This window comes from Aquila chrysaetos (genome assembly GCF_900496995.4).
Source record: "Aquila chrysaetos chrysaetos chromosome W unlocalized genomic scaffold, bAquChr1.4 W_unloc_9, whole genome shotgun sequence".
NCBI classification, from domain to species: Eukaryota; Metazoa; Chordata; class Aves; order Accipitriformes; family Accipitridae; genus Aquila; species Aquila chrysaetos.
The window spans coordinates 40,510-58,804 of NW_024470329.1; the positions used below are offsets into that span (position 1 = coordinate 40,510).

General features: G+C 69.4%; 5 protein-coding genes across 18 annotated transcripts in view; 3 read left to right on the top strand and 2 right to left on the bottom strand.

The window, feature by feature from the left end:
- The window catches only part of FOSB (FosB proto-oncogene, AP-1 transcription factor subunit), a 59,935-nt gene that overhangs the window by 23,898 nt on the left and 17,742 nt on the right, over positions 1-18,295 (bottom strand). The window lies entirely within an intron of this gene.
- On the bottom strand, positions 645-1,441 carry LOC115338056 (optic atrophy 3 protein homolog). Of its 2 annotated transcripts, XM_030006503.2 has the most exons (3): positions 1,249-1,441; positions 765-1,085; positions 645-734 (listed from the first exon to the last, which is right to left on the bottom strand). In XM_030006503.2, exons 1-3 carry the CDS (start codon positions 1,388-1,390, stop codon positions 664-666), a joined length of 534 nt encoding a protein of 177 aa, XP_029862363.1. In that variant the 5' UTR covers positions 1,391-1,441; the 3' UTR covers positions 645-663. The 2 variants fall into 2 exon arrangements, with proteins under 2 accessions (XP_029862363.1, XP_029862362.1); XM_030006502.2 differs by having other exon boundaries at positions 645-1,085.
- Positions 1,635-9,820, top strand: LOC115338048 (gastric inhibitory polypeptide receptor-like). 8 transcript variants are annotated; one of them, XM_041121680.1, is made up of 16 exons: positions 1,635-2,369; positions 2,699-2,944; positions 3,006-3,548; positions 4,213-4,301; positions 5,001-5,091; positions 5,169-5,276; positions 5,365-5,486; positions 6,517-6,620; positions 6,698-6,845; positions 7,255-7,417; positions 7,496-7,556; positions 7,675-7,744; positions 7,828-7,916; positions 8,860-8,998; positions 9,478-9,519; positions 9,613-9,813. In XM_041121680.1, the coding sequence occupies exons 3-16, from the start codon at positions 3,356-3,358 to the stop codon at positions 9,781-9,783; spliced, it is 1,590 nt and encodes a 529-aa protein (XP_040977614.1). In that variant the 5' UTR covers positions 1,635-2,369; positions 2,699-2,944; positions 3,006-3,355; the 3' UTR covers positions 9,784-9,813. The 8 variants fall into 8 exon arrangements, with proteins under 8 accessions (XP_040977614.1, XP_029862332.1, XP_029862335.1 ...); XM_030006472.2 differs by lacking the exon at positions 1,635-2,369 and having other exon boundaries at positions 3,006-3,149; positions 3,211-3,548; XM_030006475.2 differs by lacking the exon at positions 1,635-2,369 and having other exon boundaries at positions 7,258-7,417.
- On the top strand, positions 10,604-14,735 carry LOC115338046 (F-box only protein 46). Its single transcript, XM_030006468.2, has 3 exons — positions 10,604-10,678; positions 12,184-14,098; positions 14,629-14,735. The coding sequence occupies exons 2-3, from the start codon at positions 12,255-12,257 to the stop codon at positions 14,726-14,728; spliced, it is 1,944 nt and encodes a 647-aa protein (XP_029862328.2). The 5' UTR covers positions 10,604-10,678; positions 12,184-12,254; the 3' UTR covers positions 14,729-14,735.
- On the top strand, positions 14,971-18,276 carry QPCTL (glutaminyl-peptide cyclotransferase like). Of its 6 annotated transcripts, none has more exons than XM_030006487.2 (7): positions 14,971-15,201; positions 15,928-16,068; positions 16,157-16,444; positions 16,605-16,799; positions 17,145-17,244; positions 17,525-17,641; positions 17,827-18,059. In XM_030006487.2, exons 1-7 carry the CDS (start codon positions 14,986-14,988, stop codon positions 17,970-17,972), a joined length of 1,203 nt encoding a protein of 400 aa, XP_029862347.1. In that variant the 5' UTR covers positions 14,971-14,985; the 3' UTR covers positions 17,973-18,059. The 6 variants fall into 6 exon arrangements, with proteins under 6 accessions (XP_029862347.1, XP_029862348.1, XP_029862345.1 ...); XM_030006488.2 differs by having other exon boundaries at positions 16,647-16,799; XM_030006485.2 differs by lacking the exon at positions 17,145-17,244 and having other exon boundaries at positions 17,827-18,276.

Sequence of the window (18,295 nt, forward strand, 5' to 3'; positions counted from 1 at the left end):
CAATCTCCCCTCCTCCCCGGTACAGGGCCCCGCCCACAAAACTGGCCCCGCCCCTATGAGCCCCAGGGGTTAGGCCCCGCCCCCACCCCCCCGGTCCTGGCCCCGCCTCCACCATGTGCCCCCCACCCAAACCCCTTTGGCTCTGTCCCAAGCACCATCCCAAAAGGCCCCGCCCCCTCGGGCCCCGCCCCCCTCAGGCCCCGCCCCAGCCCTTAGCACTGCTCCAATCCTCACTGCAAGGGTACCAGGCCCCGCCCCCAAGCAGCATGCCACCGGAAGGTCTGCCCACCACCTCTGGCTCCACCCTCAAGTTGACAGCCAACCCGAAGGCCTGCCCCCACTGCAGGCCACGCCCACAACCATTAACTCCACCCCCTAGTTGCAGCCCGCCCAAAAGCCCACCCCCCACTCCAGGCTCTGCCCCCAAGTGACCCCACCTGAAGGCCTGCCGCATGCACTCCAGGCCCCACCCACCACCATTAGCTCCGCCCTAAGTGGCCCTTCCCAAGGCCAGGCCCCACCCACCCCACCACCTCCCCGCACGGTGTGGGCAAGCTCCACCCCCTCCCCTCGGGGCCCCGCCCCCAGCGCCCTATCCCTGCCCTCTCTACCAAGCCCCGCCCCTAAAGGAAACGGCCGGCGGGAAGAGCACGAGGGGCGCTTTTAATGGCCGGGTCTCGCGGGGGCGTGTCCTGCGCCACCGCCCTCGGCTCCGGGGGCGTGGCCGCCGCCGGGCGCGGGGCTGGAAGCGGCGGGGGCGTGTCCGGGGGCGTGTCCGGGGGCGTGTCCGGGGGCGTGTCCAGGCGGCAGGCGCGCCGCCATGGCGTCCAGCTCCTCCCGCAGCCGCTCCAGCCGTTCCCCCACCTCCCGCAGCGCCGCCGCCTGCTCCTCCTCCCGCCGCCGCGCCTGCCCCGTCTGCCGGGCGTACTCCAGGTAGAGGCAGAGCCCTCCCACGCCGAACACGATCGCTTCCCCTAGCAGCTCCGCTCCCAGCTCCGCCGCCGCTTCTTCGTTCAGCGGTTTGACGGCGGCGCCGCGGAAACCCATCAGCCGCATCTTGGCGCGCATCTCCACCCAGTGATACACTGCGGGGGGGGGGGGGGGGGAAGGGGAAACCGGCAGGGAGCGACGGGGCACCGCCAAGGCTCCTCCCTCCCCCCCCCTCCCCCCCTCCTCCGGTGTCCCTCCTCCCTCCCTCCGTGTCCTCCTCCCGCCCCCCCCCCCCCCCCCCCCAGCCCCGTCACTCACGCTGAGCGGGCGGCAGGCAGATGTAGGCGCGGAAGAAGGGGCTGGCGCGCGCCCCGGCCTTGATGCGGGCCGCCAGGGGGCGGCTCAGCTGGCGCGCGCCCAGCGTCAGCAGCTTGGCCAGCGGGAACGCGCCCGCCACCATCCCCCTTGCCCCGGCCGGCGGCGCGCCGCCGTGACGTCACCGCCGCGCGACGCCGTGGGGGGGGGAAGGGGCGGGGAGAAGCAAAGGAAGGCGGTGCCGGAGAGGGGGCGTGGGCGTGTCCTCCCGGCTCCGCCCCCTTCAGTCTCCCGCTGCTGGGGCACGCCCCCCCCCCCGCCGCTGGGACACGCCCCCCCCCGCCCCTAGGCTGGCCGGCTCCCACTACGCGCCAAGAGGGGTCGGGGCACCCGTGGGTGAGGCTGGACCCCCCCCCCCCCCGGGGCTGACAGCGGGGCACCCGTCGGTAACGGTGGTGCCCTACCGGGTGACCGTGGACCTCCACGAGTCAGTCTGGAGCACCCGTGGGTGGTGCTGGAGACCCCTGGGGGACACTGGAACAGCCGTGGGGGACATTGAAGACACCCCCGTGGGTGATGCTGAACCCCCCGGGTGATGCTGGAACCCCCTGGATGAGACTGAATCTCCCTGCATGACACCAGGGCCCACCTCGGTGACACTGGACCCCCCTGGGTGACACTGGAGTACCCGTGGGTGATGCTGGACCCCACTGGATGACCCTGAAGTCCCCGTGGGTGACACTGGACCCCACTGGGTGACACTGGAGTACCCGTGGGTGATGCTGGACCCCCCTGGATGACCCTGAAGTCCCCGTGGGTGACACTGGACCCCACTGGGTGACACTGGAGTACCCGTGGGTGATGCTGGACCCCACTGGATGACCCTGAAGTCCCCGTGGGTGACACTGGACCCCACTGGGTGACACTGGAGTACCCGTGGGTGATGCTGGACCCCCCTGGATGACCCTGAAGTCCCCGTGGGTGACACTGGACCCCACTGGGTGACACTGGAGTACCTGTGTGTGATGCTGGACCCCCCTGGGTGACCCTGAAGTCCCTGTGGGTGATGCTGGATCCCAGTGGGTGAAAATGGGGCACCCGTGGGTGACACTGGACCCCCTTAGGTGACACTGGAATATCTGTGGGTGATGCTGGACCCCACTGGGTGACACTGAAGTCCCTGTGGGTGATGCTGGACCCCCCTGGATGACCCTGAAGTCCCCGTGGGTGACACTGGACCCCACTGGGTGACACTGGAGTACCTGTGTGTGATGCTGGACCCCCCTGGATGACCCTGAAGTCCCCGTGGGTGACACTGGACCCCACTGGGTGACACTGGAGTACCTGTGTGTGATGCTGGACCCCCCCTGGGTGACCCTGAAGTCCCTGTGGGTGATGCTGGATCCCAGTGGGTGAAAATGGGGCACCCGTGGGTGACCCTGGACCCCCTTAGGTGACACTGGAATATCTGTGGGTGATGCTGGACCCCACTGGGTGACACTGAAGTCCCCGTGGGTGACACTGGGGCACCCATGGGTGATGCTGGACCCCACTGGGTGACACTGGAGGGCCTGTGGGTGACACTAGACCCCCTTGGGTGACACTGGAGTACCTGTGGGTGACGCTGGACTCCCTTGGGTGACACTGGGGCACCCGTGGGTGATGCTGGACCCCCCGGATGACCCTGAAGTCCCCGTGGGTGACGCTGGACCCCCCTGGATGACCCTGAAGTCCCCGTGGGTGACGCTGGACCCCCTTAGGTGACACTGGGGCACCCGTGGGTGATGCTGGACCCCACTGGGTGACACTGGAGTGCCTGTGGGTGACACTAGACCCCCTTGGGTGACACTGGAGTACCCGTGGGTGATGCTGGACCCCCCTGGATGACCCTGAAGTCCCTGTGGGTGACACTGGACCCCACTGGGTGACACTGGAGTGCCTGTGGGTGACACTGGACCCCCTTAGGTGACACTGGAGTACCCGTGGGTGATGCTGGACCCCCCTGGATGACCCTGAAGTCCCCGTGGGTGACACTGGGGCGCCCGTGGGTGATGCTGGTGCCCCCTTGGGTGACCCTGGACCCCCTCCCCAGGTGACCTGGAGCCCCGGGATGTGTGGGGCAGCCTCCCAGCTACCCCCACCCGAGACGTGGGCCACGCTCCACACTACCACCAGGTCACGTTGCTCCGACTCGAGTCCCCACCCGGGTGCCCCCCCCCCCCCGTGCCCCCGCCCCTCCCGGGGGCGGTGCCGCCGGAGCCGGTGCCGGTGCCCCGAGGGCGGTGGAGCCCCGCAACGAGCCGGTACCGGGGTGTCGGGTGGGGGGGGGGGGGGCGGAGTGTCGGGGGGGTCCGAGGGGGGCGGGGGGCACCAGAAGGGCCCACGGGGGCGTCGGGGTGAAGCGGAGGGGATATGGAAGCAGCGAGGGGACACGCGTGGGGAGACCCGGGACACCGGGGGGGGGGGCAAGAGGCACCGGCATCACCCGGGGGGGGGGGGTGTCGAGGGGGGTGTCGGGGTGAAGCGAAGGGGACATGGGGGCACTTTGAGGGGCAACAGGGAACACGCGTGGGGGACCCGGGACACTGGAGGGGGACGAGGGGCACCGGGAGGAGGGACAAGGGACGCTGGAGGGGGGGGGACAAGGGACACCGAAGTGGCACCGGCAGGAGCCGGCATCACCGGGGGGGGGGGGGCCAGCCGCTGCCCACCCCCCACGACGGCTGCCCCGCCCTGCGTTCCCCACGCGTGTCCGCGGACCTGGGGGGGGGGTTGTGTCACGGGGAGGGTGTCGGTGCCAAATGGGGTGGGGGGTCGGTGTGGGGGGTGTCCCAGTCCTGCCCCCCTCCCCAGAAAGACCCAGGCGTCTGGGCACCACCTGCAGCTCCCTGGTAACGAGCACGTCAAAGTGGGGGGGGGGGGGGGCGGCACCGACACCCCCATCCCTCCCGGTGCCCCCCCCCCCAGCACACCCCCCCTCAGGAGCTGCTGTCGCCGTCATGGGCCACCGGGCAGTGGCCGCACCTTTGCTCAACCGGGTCCTGCGTGGGGCAGAGGTGAGACCCCAGGACCCCCCAGTGTCACCCCTGGGGTCCCCCCACACTCTGGGACTCCCCCGCTGCTACTGCTGGGACCCCCCCAGGACCCTCCCATTGCCTCATTGGGACCCTCACCCCACCAGGACCCCGCCCCCCCCAACTGCCACCTCCAGGACGTCCTCCCCAGGACCATGGTGTCCCATGGTGGTGTCCCTATTCTGGTCACCCACGGTGGTGACCCCAGTTGTGGTGGCCCCATGGTGGTGGCTCCATCATGGTGAACCCACGGTGGTGACCCCAGTCGTGGTCGCCCCATGGTGGTGGCTCCATCATGGTGAACCCATGGTGGTGACCCCAGTCGTGGTGGCCCCATGGTGGTGGCTCCATCATGGTGAACCCACGGTGGTGACCCCAGTCGTGGTGGCCCCATGGTGGTGGCTCCATCATGGTGAACCCACGGTGGTGACCCCAGTCGTGGTCGCCCCATGGTGGTGGCTCCATCATGGTGAACCCACAGTGGTGACCCCAGTCGTGGTGGCCCCATGGTGGTGTCCATGTGGTGGTAGCCCCATAGTGTTGGCCCTGGTCATGGTAGCCCCATCATGGTGGCCCCGTGGTGGTGGCCCCATGGTGGTTGCCCCAATGCGGTGACCCTGGTGGTGGTGTCCCCATGGTGGCCCCCCCCCCCGACGGTGGCACCGTGGGGGGCCCTTGCAGGAGGAGCGCTCAGCCCAGGCGACGCTGGCTGCCTGGCGCGAGTACCGGCATGCCTGCGAGCTGCGCCTGCGCCTCGACCCCCCGGCACCTGGTGAGTGGGGATGGGGTAGGGAAACCGGGGGGGGGGGGCACTGGGGACACCCTGACCCCCCCTGCACCCCTCCCCAGGACCCGTCTGCAACCGCAGCTTTGACATGTACGCCTGCTGGGGGGACGCGGCCCCCAACAGCACCGTCACCATCCCCTGCCCCTGGTACCTGCCCTGGCACCACCGAGGTAATGGCCGGGGGGGGGGTGGCACATGCCCTGGGGGGGTCCTGTGGGTGCCCCTGGGTGCCACGGAGTGATGGGACGAGGTGCTCAGTGCAGGGTGGGGTGGTGGCTCGGCGCTGCGGACCTGACGGGCGGTGGGTGACGGACGAGACGGGGCGGCCCTGGCGGGACCATTCGCAGTGCGAGGACGTGGCGCCGGAGCAGATGCTGCAGGTGGGGGTCCGGGTGCTGTGCCGTGCCATGCTGCGGGCTGCGGTGACGGGGGGGGGGGGGGGGGGGTGTGCCGTGCTGGGAGATGCCGTGCTGGGATGTGTCATGCTGCCATGCTGGGATGTGCTGCGCCGTGCCGTGCGCCGTGCCGTGCACCATGCTGCTCTGCTGCGCATCGTGCCGCGCTGTGCTGTGCACCGTGCCGTCCGCCGTGCCGCTCTGCTGTGCCATGATGTGCCATCCCCTGCCCCGTGCCGTGCTGTGCCATACACCATGCCGTGCACCGTGCCACTCTGCTGTGCATCGTGCCGTGCTGTGCCATGCTGTGTCCCACGCCATGCTGTGCCACGCTGTGCCGTGCCATGCACCGTGCTGTGCCCCACGCTGTGCCGCGTGCCGTGCCCTGTGCCATGCCACACTGTGTTGTGCACCACGCCGTGCCCCGTGCAGTTCCCTGTGCCATGCTGCGCTGCGCTGTGCCCCGTGCTGTGCTGTGCCCCGTGTTGTGCCGTGCCCCTTGTCCCATGCTGTGGTGGGCCATGGGCCGGGGGCTGCGCTGCGCCAGGCTGACATGTGCCGTACCCCACGCAGCGCTGTGCCACGCACCGCCGGGCTGCGCTGCAGCGTGTGCTGTGCCGGCAGCTGCTGGGCTGCACCGGGTCGCGCTGTGCCGTGACACGCACTGGGCCGTGCCGTGCCATGCCATGCTGTGCTGTGGCATGCTGTGCCGTGCATTTTGCTGTGCACGTTGCACCATGCTGCACCGCGCCATGCCTCTTTGCACCGTGCCGTGCTGTGCTGCGTGGCACCGTGCCATGCCGCGCCGTACGCTGCGAGGCATTTTGCTGTGTTGTACCATGCCGTGCTGTGATAACGCACTGTGCTGCACCGTGCCATGCCATGTTGCACCATACCGTGTTGTGTTTCACCATGCCATGCTGCGACGGTCACCGTGCCACACCATGCCCTGTTCCACCTTCCTGGTGCCGTGCCACATCCCTGTCCCCCGTGACTGTTGTCCCTGTCCCTGCAGCGTCAGGCCTGGCTGCTGGAGCAGTTCCGTCTCCTCTACACCGTGGGCTACTCCCTCTCCCTCATCGCCCTCCTCCTGGCACTGCTGCTGCTTCTGCTCTTCAGGTACCTGCACCGGGGCACCCTTGGGTGCTAGGGGGGCACCCATGGGTGCTGCCACCCACCGCCCCTCGTCCCCGCAGGCGCCTGCGTTGCACCCGCAACTTCATCCACGCCAACCTCTTCCTCTCCTTTGTGCTGCGGGCGGGCGCCATCCTGACACGGGATGCGCTGCTCCAGCGCCGCCTGCGCCCCGGTCCCGGGCACCCCCTGCAGCTGCTGGGCCAGCAGGTGGGCACCCATGGCGGATGGGGGCACCCATGGCAGGGGGTATCCACGGGTGGGGCACCTACGGAGGTGGCACCCATCGGGGAGTACCCATGGAGGGGAACACCCATGGTGGGGGTACCCAAGGGTGGGGGGCACCCATGGGTGGGGGATGGTGGGCTGCGCTGGGATGGGGGACCCAAGGGTGGGGGAGTGTTCCCATCATGATGCTGGTGCCACCACAATGCTGGTGCCACCACGATGCTGGTCTAACATGATGCTGGTGCCACCCTGGTGCTGGTGCCACCACAATGTTGGTGCCACCACGATGCTGGTGCCACCACCATGCTGGTCTAACATGATGCTGGTGCCACCCTGATGCTGGTCCCTCCCCGATGCTGGTGTCCCGGTGGCGGTGTGGGTGTCCCCGCGGCAGGCAGTGACAGGGTGCCGGCTGGCCCAGGCTCTCACCCAGTACTGTGTGGGGGCTAACTACGGGTGGCTGCTGGCCGAGGGACTCTTCCTCCACAAGCTCCTGGTGCTGGCAGCCTTCTCCGGCGAGCGCTGCCTCCCTGCCTTCCTCCTCCTCGGCTGGGGTGAGCCCATCCCCATGTCCCCCCTGTGTCCCCACGTGCGTCCGCATCCCCTCCCCAACCTTGTCCCCATCCCTCCAGGAGCTCCCGTGCTCTTCGTGGTACCATGGGTGGTGGTGAGGTACCTCTATGAGAACGAGGGGTGAGGCTGCCGGACAACCCCCCCTCCCCATTTTGTCACACCCTGGGGACAGACACTCTGATGGCCCCAACAGGGGACGCAGGCATCTGGCTGAGTGCCCCCCCCCGAAATCCGGCAGGTGCTGGGAGAGGAATGAGAAGGCAGCAGTATGGTGGATCATCCGCTGTCCCATCCTGATGGCCGTGGCGGTGGGTGACACAACGCGGGGGTGGCCATCCTGGGGCAGTGTCCCCACTGCAGGGTGTGTCAGTGCCAGTGTCCCCATCCCCAGGTGAACTTCGTGGTGTTTGTGCGCATCGTCCGCATCTTGGTGGCCAAAGTCCGGGCGCATCAGGTGTCCCGTGGGGACACCAGGGTCAGGTGGGTACATGGGGACCTTGGGGTGCATGTCGGGGGGGGGGACGACATGGGGACACTGGGGATGGACATGGGGATGCCAGTGACACTGGGACACTGGGGTGTGTGTGGGGACACGCGTTGCACACCCCATCCTTGTCCCCATGCTGGCCGTGCAACGTCTTTGTGCCCATCCCAGCTCTGTGCACGTCCCCACGTGTGCCCCATCCCTGCAATGTCCCCAAGCACGTCCCTGAGTGTGTCCCCACCCCTGTCGTGTCCCCACGTGTGTCCCCATGCCTGTCGTGTCCCCACGTGTGTCCCCATGCCTGTCATGTCCCCAACCGTGTCCCCATTCCTGTGACATCCCCAATTGTCTCCCCATTCCTGTGACATCCCCAGGTGTGTCCCTATGCATGTCCCCATCCCTGTAATGCCACCAAATGTGTCCCTGAGGGTGTCCCCATCACTTCCCGAGGGGGTCCCCGGGGGGTGTCCCTGTCCCCAGGGGTGTCCCCAAGGGGGTCCCCATTCCTCCCTGGGGGGTGTCCCTGTCCCCAGGGTTGTTCCCAAGGGGGTCCCCATCCCTCCCCGGGGGGTGTCCCTGTCCCTAGGGCTGTCCCCAAGGGGGTCTCCATCCCTCCCTGAGGGGGTCCCTGGGGGGGTTCCCTGTCCCCAGGGGTGTCCCCAAGGGGGTCCCCATCCCTCCCTGGGGGGTGTCCCTGTCCCCAGGGGTGTCCCCAAGGGGGTCCCCATCCCTCCCTGGGGGGTGTCCCTGTCCCCAGGGGTGTCCCCAAGGGGGTCCCCATCCCTCCCCGGGGGGTGTCCCTGTCCCTAGGGCTGTCCCCAAGGGGGTCTCCATCCCTCCCTGAGGGGGTCCCTGGGGGGGGGTCCCCTGTCCCCAGGGGTGTCCCCAAGTGTGTCTGAGGCTGTGCCCGAGCATGTGTGTCCCGTCCCCCCCCCCCAGGCTGGCCAGGTCGACACTGACGCTGATCCCGCTGCTGGGGGTGCATGAGGTGGCCTTCGCCCTGGTGGGAGAGGGGCAGGGGGGTGGCACTCTGCGCCTGGTGCGGCTTTGCCTGCAGCTACTGCTCTCCTCCTCCCAGGTGCGGGGGGGGGGGGGGGGCTACGGGGGGGGGGGCAGGGGCATGGGGGAGTGTGCAATGGGGGCTACAATGGGGAGGTGCAATGGAGGAGGCTTGGGGGGGCAATGGAAGGGGCAATGGGATAGAGGCTGCAATGGGCTGGTGCAATGGGGGGGGTCATGGCGGGGGTGCAATGGGGGTGTGCAATTGGGGGGCTGCAGTGTGGTTGGGGGGGTGCAATGAGGGGGCTAAAATAGGAGGCTGTAATGGGTGAGTGCAATGGGGGGGGGGGGCTGTAATGGGTGGGCTCCGTGGGAGGGCTGCAATGGGCAGGGGGGCTGCAGGAGGTGGGGGGTGCAATGGGGTGCAGGGGATGGGTGCTGGGGGGGGGGTGCTCAGGTGCAGGGGGTGCACATACCTGTGCGTGTGACCGCGTGCACCCACCTGTTTGGGTGCACCCCCACTGCGGGGTCCGTGTCCCCCCCCCACCTCGTCCCCAGGGCCTCATTGTCAGCGTCCTCTACTGCTTCGTCAACAAGGAGGTGCGTCAGGGCACGTCGTGACACGGGGCGGGGGGGGAAGGGGGCATGTCGTGACGTGGCGTGACACGTCGCGACATGTCCCGGTGCCCGCAGGTGCAGGCGGAGGTGCGACGCGGGTGGCAGCGGTGCCGCTTGGGTGCCCCATGCCCCCCCGGCCCCCCTCGAGCCCCCCCCCGTGGCACCCGCCGCTACGTGGCAGTGGGGGGGCAGCACCCAGCACCCCCCCATCCCGGGGGGCACCCGATTGCTGAGAGCTGCTGCTGAGGTGGGGGTGGCACCTTTGGGTGCTGGTGGGGGGGGGGGGTCCCAGGACCTTGGGATGCTGAGGGGGTGTCCCAAAAGCCTTTGGGTGCTGGGAGGGAATCAGGGGAGGCTTGGGGGGGGGGTCCCCCGACACGTTGGGGTGATGAGGGGGGGTCCCCAATGCCTTGGGTGCTGAGGGGAGCGGGTCAGGGGGGTCTTGGGGGGTTCCTTGACACCTTGGGTTGCTGGGGGGGGGGGTGTATCGTAGGGGTGTCCGAGCTGTGGGGACCCAGGCGTCCCCAGCTTTGTACCCTAAAGAAAAACGTGACACCCACCAGTGGCTCCTGTGAAATCTCTTTGGGGGGTGTCACTGGGGGGCACTGGTGGCTGCGGTGGGTGGCACTGGGTGCTACTGGGCTGTCACAGGTGACCGGGGCTGGGTGTCACTGGGGAGGGTCATTGATGGTGTCACTGCTAACTGGCGTGGGGGGGGGGTCATTGCCGGTGTCAGTGGGTGACCAGGGGTGTGTGGGAGTCACTGGGGGGCGGGGGGGGGAGTACTGGTGTGTCACTGGGTGATGGGATGGTGTCACTGGGAGACCGGGGTGGGCGGTGACTGGGGGCGGGGAGGGGAGACCCCCGTCGCCCCCAGACCCCCCCCTCCACGCGTGGACTACCCCTCCCGGCACACCCGTTGCTCAAGCGCGGGGTTACCGGGCAGCACGGCGGCGGACTACAACTCCCAGCATCCCCAGCGGCGCATGCGCGGAGGCTTCGCGCTGCTCGCCGCCGGCGGACTACGCCTCCCAGCGTCCCCCTCGCGGCGCATGCGCGGAGAGCGGCGGGTGAGCGCATGCGCGGGGCACCCCGGAAGCGGCGCGGAGAAGGCGGAGCGGCCGCGCCCGGCACCTGCCCGGTGAGCGGGGGAGGGGCGGCGGCACCGGGCGGGGCCCGGGCCACGGACGGGGGGGGGGGGGGCGGGCGTGGGCGTGGGCGGGCGGTGCCCCGGGGCGTGGCGGCGCCCTGCGGGCCGGTGGCGGAGTCTCGGGCCCGTGCTCGGTAACGACCGCCGGGCCGGGGCCCGGTGAGGGGGTGTCACACCGGGGGACCGGCGTCTCCCACTCGTGACACAGCCGGGGAGAGGGGGGGCGGGCACGGGGCCGTGCCCGCGGCACACCGGGGGTCAGGCGCGTCCCACCCGTGACACACCGTGGTGGGGACACACACCCCCCCAGACCCCCTCGGTCCGCGCCCGTGCGACACCGGGGCCGCGCGTGCCCCTGGCTTTTGCCCTCGGGGGCGGGGCTGCCCTCGCCTGGCGCGAGACCGAGGGCGCGCCCCTGTGTCGCGCGCGGGGACACGCGTGTCCCAGCGTCGCGCGAGGTGTGTGTGTGTGGGGGGGGGGGGCGGGCGTGTCCCCGTGTCACACCTGGGGCGGGGACAGGCCCGGCCTCACGTCACCCACGAGGGTCATCGGCTCCCCTCCCCCCGCAGATGTGTGGGGGGCGCACGGGACACACCCCCTCCCCCCGGGCCCACGCGGGACCGTGTCCGCGCCCCTCCCGTCCCCGCGGCCCAAGGGAGGGCGGGGACATCCGACCACGCCCCCCTCTCCTCGCCGGCCACGCCCCTCCGCCGGCCACGCCCCCCGGCGCTCCGCGCTGCCGCCGTCCATATATGGGCATGGCCCGAACGCGGCTCCCTGATTGGCCGCCACCTCGCGCGCAGGGCCTGTCAACAAACGGCTGCAGCCGCAGGTCGTTAAAAGGGTGGGGGCGGACGGGCCCCACCTCCTAGGGTGCCACGGCCGCTTTAAGGGCCGGGCCCGCCCCCCTGCGGACCGCGCCGGGACGGAGCCGGTGAGGGGGCGTGGCCTTCTGGGACGGGTGCGCGAGTGGGCGGGACCTGTGAGTATGCAAACAGGGCGGGACGGGGGGGGTGAGTGGCGAGGGGGAGGAGCCGGGGGCGGGGCACAGCCCGGGCACCGCCCCCAGGGCCCACCCCAGTGACCCCAGTACGACCTAGTAACAGTACTGGGAACGGGAACGGCCCAGGAATGGCTCCGTTAACCCCCCCCCAGCTCTGTGCTTGTCCTGCCAGCCCCATAGTGTCCCCAAAAGCCCCATACTGGCCCCATACCGGCCCCACCAGTCCCATACTGGCCCCATACTGGCCCCACCAGTCCCATACTGGGCCTGCCAGCCCCCTGCTGTCCCCACCATCTCCAGCAGCCCCATACTGGCTCCACCAGCCCCACATTATCCCCACCAGCCCTATACTGGCCCCACCAGCCCCATACTGGCCCCACCAGCCCCATACTGGCCCCACCAGCCCCATACTGGGCCTGCCAGCCCCATGCTGTCCTCACCATCCCCACCCCATCCCCGCCAGCCCCATTAACACCCCTTTCTCTCGTGGCAGGCTTGGGCACGGGCGCTGGCAGCCCACGACGTCGGCAACGTCGGCATCGTCGGCAGTGCCATGCTGCCCTGATGGAGCCCAACGCCTTCCCCCAGCTGCAGCTCTGGTGCCCGCGGCCCTTCGGCACTTACTCCCAGAACAAACCATGCCCCGGCCCCGGCTCCACCAAGAAACCCTTCTCCTGCCGTCCCACCGAGGAGCCTGCTGGAGCCCAGGCCCCCTCCGAAAACACGCCACCGGCTCCTGCCGATGCTCCCCTGGCTCCTCCAGCATCGGCAGAGGAAGGACGGGTGCTGCTGGACACGTGGTATGTCATCAAACCGGGCAACACCAAGGAGAAGGTGGCTTTCTTTGTGGCACACCAGTGCGGTGGTGGCAGCGGCGGCGGTGGCAGCGGTGGCCGCGCCAGCACCATGAAGGTAAAAGGCAACTGGGGCAGCGATAGCTCCAAAGCCAAGCGGCGCCGGCGCTGCCATGACCCCACTAAGAGCAAGCCAAGCCCAGCATGGGCTACTGGCAGCAAGGACGCAGCTTGCCCGTGTCCCAGCGAACCTTCCGCCGCTGCCAGTGAAGCCCCCGACTTGCTGTCGGTGGCGGAGATGGTGGCGTTGGTGGAGCAGAGGACGGCGCTGGCGTTGCAGAGTTTCCCCCGGCCCTGCGGCGCTCCTGCCACCCCAGTTGTCTTCATGGAGGCAGCCAGCGGTGAAACCAAAGCGCCGAGTGGCTCCGATTGCAGCCGGGTGGCAGAAGCTGTTGCCCACTTTGAGTCACGGCAGCGGGAGCACGGTGGCACCCGACCCAACGGGTTGTGCCGCCCGGGTGCTGAATGTGCCGGAGCAGCGGCAGCATCATCGACACCGGGTCCCGGTGAGGTGCGCATCGCCTTCCGCATCTCCAGCGGCCGTGAGCCCCGTGCTGGAGCTGCCACAGCCGAGTCGGGTGCTGTCGGGCGTCCCAATTGCGTTTTTATGAGCTGCGGGACGGCGAGCGGTGGTGGTAATGCCAGTGGTCGCGCCAAGGACAAGATCACCTGTGACCTTTACCAGCTGATCAGCCCGTCCCGCGATGTGCTGCCCAACAATGTGGAGTTCCTCCTGGCCGCTGCTAGTCCCAAGGGGGACGGGGACGGCCCTGACATGGACATAGGGTGCAGCGAGGGGTCGGCGACCACTGTCAAGCCGGAGATGGGTGAAGGAACTGGTGAGGGCGCGTCGGCGTCGGCGCGGGATTGCGCCTCCGGCTTCCACGTGGACGTGGTGGTGACGGGGGTGGTGGACCAATGCGTCTTCTTTGGCAAGGACAGCGCCAAGAAGATGAAGGAGGAGACAGTGCGGCTGCCGGCGCCGGTGCAGGAGGACCCACCGCCGGGGCAGCTCTTCCTCCTGCCCGTCCCTGAGGAGACACCGGCGGTGGAGGACACGGAGGCCAGCGAGGAGCCGTCAGCTGTCCCCGACCCCTCGCTTTGCCGGTTGTACCGTCACGTCTCCCACGACTTTTTGGAGATCCGCTTCAAGATCCAGCGGCTGCTGGAGCCCCGGCAGTACATGCTTCTGCTGCCAGAGCACGTCATGGTGAAGATCTTCAGCTACCTGCCCACCCAAGCGCTGGCCGCCCTCAAGTGCTCCTGTCACTACTTCAAGTCCATCATCGAGACCTTCGGGGTGCAGGCCACCGATTCCCGCTGGAACCGCGACCCCCTCTACCGCGACGACCCCTGCAAGCAGTGCAAGAAGCATTATGAGAAGGGGGACGTGTCCCTGTGCCGATGGCATCCCAAGCCCTACCACCACGACCTGCCTTACGGCCGATCCTACTGGATGTGCTGCCGGAGACCCGATAAGGAAGCACCCGGTTGCAGGGTGGGCTTGCACGATAACAACTGGGTACACCCAGCCACCCGGCGCGATGATGGCAGGTGAAGGGACAAGCGCCGGCAGGGACGGTGGTGGCGGATGTGGGGACATAGAGGGGGGTGTTTGGCCGTGGCGGTTGCTGGAAAGGGTGAAGGAGAAGGTGGAAAAAAAAAAAAAAAAGAAATCATCAAACCCCAAGACTTGAAGGAAAAAAAGAAAAAAAAAAGGCACCAAGCGGAGGGGGGTGGAGAGAGAGGGGGTGGTAGCAGCAGGGGCAGGGGGTGGCCCCACGGAGGGTGATGGCCCCACGGAGGGTGATGTTTTTGGGGAAGGTCATGACCACGTGGAGGGTGCTGGCCCCACGGCGATGACGCCAGCTGGGCTGATGTCCCTGTGGAGGGTGAAAGCCCCGTGGAGGTCACCCTGTGGCCGTGACCCCAGCTGGGCTGATGGCCCCGAGGAGGGTGGTGGCCCTGTGGAGGGTGATGGCCCCGTGGAAGATGACATCAGCGCCATGGAGGGTGACGTCCCCATCCCGGGTGACCTGCCGGTACGGGGCGACATCCACATTCGCGGTGACGTCCCCATCCAGGGTCACGCCTCTGGGCCGGTGTCCTGGTCCGAGGGTGAACATCCCCGCCTGGAGCGATGCCCCCACGCCAGGTGACATCTGTCGTGACATCACACGTTGAGAGTGACGTCTCAGCGGCGGTCCCGCCCCTCGCGGCGGTCCGGCCAGCCGCGCCCGCGCATGCGCCGTGTGCCCAGGGCCACCGCGCATGCGCCCCTCGCTCTCACCCCAGAGCCCGCCGTTCGGGGAGAGGGCTGGGCCTAGCGCGCGAGCCCTGCCCCGCGCCCTATCAGCGGCGTCCCCGTCGCCTGGCTACCCTCCACGGCCCCGCCCCCATGGAGGCCACGCCCCTTACGGAGGAGGCCACGCCCCCGCGCCATGCGGAAGGGCCCCGGTGGCTCCCGCCGGGCCCGGGCCGCGGGTTCGGGGCCCGGTCCCGGCCCGGTGGCGGTGCCGGTTCCGCTGCCGGGTCCCGGGCTCTGCCCGCGGTCGCGCCGCTGTCCCCGACCGTTGCTGCCGCTCCTGGCGCTGGCGGCTGCTGCCGCCGCCCTCCTCTACGTCGCATGGCCCGGCGGGGAACGGGGCACTGGCCCGGTGAGCGGCGGGGAGGGGGAGCGGGGAGGTCCCGGTGGGTCTCGGGGAGGGGGGGGGGTCCCGGGGAGGGGATGCCCAGCATTTCCACGCTATCCCCGGGAGCCCCCAGACCCCATGGAGACCCCCCCTGACCCCCCCCGGGGCCCCCAGCCCCTCTGAGGACCCCCCCCCCCCCCAATCCCCTGGGGTCCCCCAGACTCGGTCGCGGTGGCGCCCAATGGGTCCCGGGGCACCCCGACCTCCCCCCCAGGGCCCTCACCCTCCTCCGAGCCCCCCAGGGCACCCTAGAGCCCATCACGGGGCCGCGCAATGCATCCATGGGCCCCTCAGACCCTTCCAGGGACCCCCAACATCCCCAAGGACTTCTAGAGCCCTCCCCAGGACCCCTCAGACCCCCGGGGGGGCTCCCAGGCCCCCTCAGGGCCCCCAGACATCCCACAGGGTCCTCAGCCCCCTCCCTGAGCCCCCCAGACCCCACCACAGAGGTGCCCAATACATCTATGGGCACCCCAGACCCCTCCAGGGGCACCCAGACACCCCCCTGGAGCCCCCCAACATCCCCCCAGGTCCTCCCCCCCCCCAGGGTACCAAACTTCTTAAGGCCCCCCAGACCCCATCATGCAGGGCCCCTAGACCCCTCCAGGGAACCCCCACCCCCCCACGGGACCCCAACACCCTCTCCAACACCCCCCCCCCCCCCCCAAACACTGACCCAGCCACCCCCAGCCCCCCCCCGGCCCTCCCCCGGAGCAGGCTCTACGGGCGCTGCTGGGGCAGCTGGATCCCACCCGCCTGCGGGACACCTTCTTGCGGCCCCTCCTGCGAGAACGGGTGCCAGGGGGGCCTGGGAGCCGCGCTGCCCGCCAGGTAAGACACCCCCCCCCCCCCCGCCCCCCGCCACTGCACCCACCCTGCGATGCTGCCATGCCTCTCACCGGTGTCCCCGTCCCCGCAGCACATCATGGGGTGCTTGGGTGCCCTGGGGGCTGCCTGGCACCTGGAGCTTGACGCCTTCGAAGCGGTGACTCCCCGGGGACCAGTGACCTTCACCAACGTGGTGGCCACGGTCGCCCCCGCCGCCCCCCGCCGCCTGGTCCTCGCCTGTCACTACGACACAAAGATCTTACCCCCTGGTCCCGGCAAGCAGCTCTTTTTGGGGGCCACCGATTCGGCCGTGCCCTGCGCCATCCTCCTGGAGCTGGCAGCTGCCCTTGACCGGCCCCTGCGGCGCGCCAAGGACAGGGTGGGTGACGGGTGGTCCAAAAGCCTGGACTGCCCCCCCCCCCCCCGCCCCAGGATGCCTGGGTCCCCCCCAGACATCTGGGTCCCTCCTGACCCCCCCCCACCCAGGACACCTGGGGTTCCCCCCACCCCGGGACACCTGGGGTTCCCCCCCGCCCCAGATGCCTGGGTCCCCCACCCGTTGGACGCCCGGGTCCCAGCAGGGCGCAGAATTGACGCTGCAGCTGCTGTTCCTGGATGGGGAAGAAGCTTTCGGGGACTGGAGCGTCACTGACTCCCTCTATGGCGCCCGGCACCTGGCGGCACGTATGGCGGCCACCCCCCACGGGCCACACGGCACCCAGATCACCACCATGGTGAGCGGCATCAAGCCCCACGGCGGTTTGAGGGCGGTTTGGTGGCACCTGAGGGTGGTGGCACCGTGCTGGGGTGGTCTGTTGGCTGTGACCCAGCTGAGATGGTCCCATGGCATCCAAGGATGACGGCCAAGGGTGGTGGGTTGATCTGAGGGCACTGGAGTGCGGTGACATGGCACTGGCCCAGCCGGGACGGTCCCTGCCACTGCCGTGACCCAACTGGGATGGTCTGGGGGCCCTCAAGGGTGTTGGCCCAGCTGGGACAGTCCCACGGCATCTGACCGGTGGCACTGTGGTGTCCCTGTGCCTGTGCTGGTGTCCCCATGGCCATGATGGTGTCCCCAGAGCCTGCTGGTGCTGCTGGACCTGCTGGGCGCCCGTCACCCTGCCATCCACAGCCACTTCCCTCGCACCCACCACTGGTTCCTGCGCCTCGTCGCCATCGGTGGGACTCAGGGACGGGGGCAGAGGGGTGGGGACAGGGTCAGGATGGGGATGGGGACAAGGGGATGGGATGGGGACAGGGCTGGGATAGGACGGGGACACGGATGAGGACAGGGCATGGGTGGGACGTGGGGATGGGGCACAAGGTGGGACACAGGGTTGGGACAGGGATAGAAACAGGGACGGGATGGGGGCAGGGGGCTGCGATGGGGACAGAGAGGAGGCTGGGGGTGTCGCAGGAGGTTCTGCCCCACCACGTTCTCCCCGTGTCCCCGGTGCAGAGCAGCGCCTGCGGCAGCTGGGGCTGCTGCACGTCCTCCCCCAGGACCAGCCCTTCTTCCGCCTCAGCCCGGCCCCAGGACCTGTCGAGGATGACCACGTCCCCTTCCTCCAGCGAGGTGACGTCCCCACCTCTCCCCTGTCCCCCGGGGCGCGCTGTCCTCCTGTGCCCCGGGATGCACCATCCCCGTGTCCCCATGCTGCGTGGCCAAGGGCGAGGAGCAGGGTGGGCAGCTGGGGGTCCCGTGGGCTGATGTCCTCGGGGGACGTGCCCTCCCACTGTGTCCCACCCGTGTCCCTGCAGGTGTCCCCGTGCTGCACCTTATCCCCACGCCGTTCCCACGTGTATGGCACACGCTTGAGGACACCGAGGACAACCTGCACCCCCCCACCATGGAAGCCCTGTGCAAGATCCTGGTTGCCTTCGTGGCCGAGTTCCTGCAGTTCTGAGCCCTGCCGTTACCCGTCACTCCCAGCCCGCACCCGCTGGGGACTCTGGGCTGTGCTGGGAGCCATCAGTAAAGTGCTTGGTGACCAGTGCCGTGTCCTGTGCCGTCACCTGCCACGGGGACAGCTGTGGGGCCAGGGACACGTGATGCATGGGGACATACGGAGACACATAATGGAGAGCCCAGGGAGCACTATTAGGATGATGGGGGGGGGGGTCCCAGGGAGGTGTATTTGGGTCCTTAGGGACCCCCCAGGAGCACTACTCAGGCCACAGGGGAATCAACCATAGTAGTGCCTGGGTCCCTCTGGGGAGCTGGGGGGAG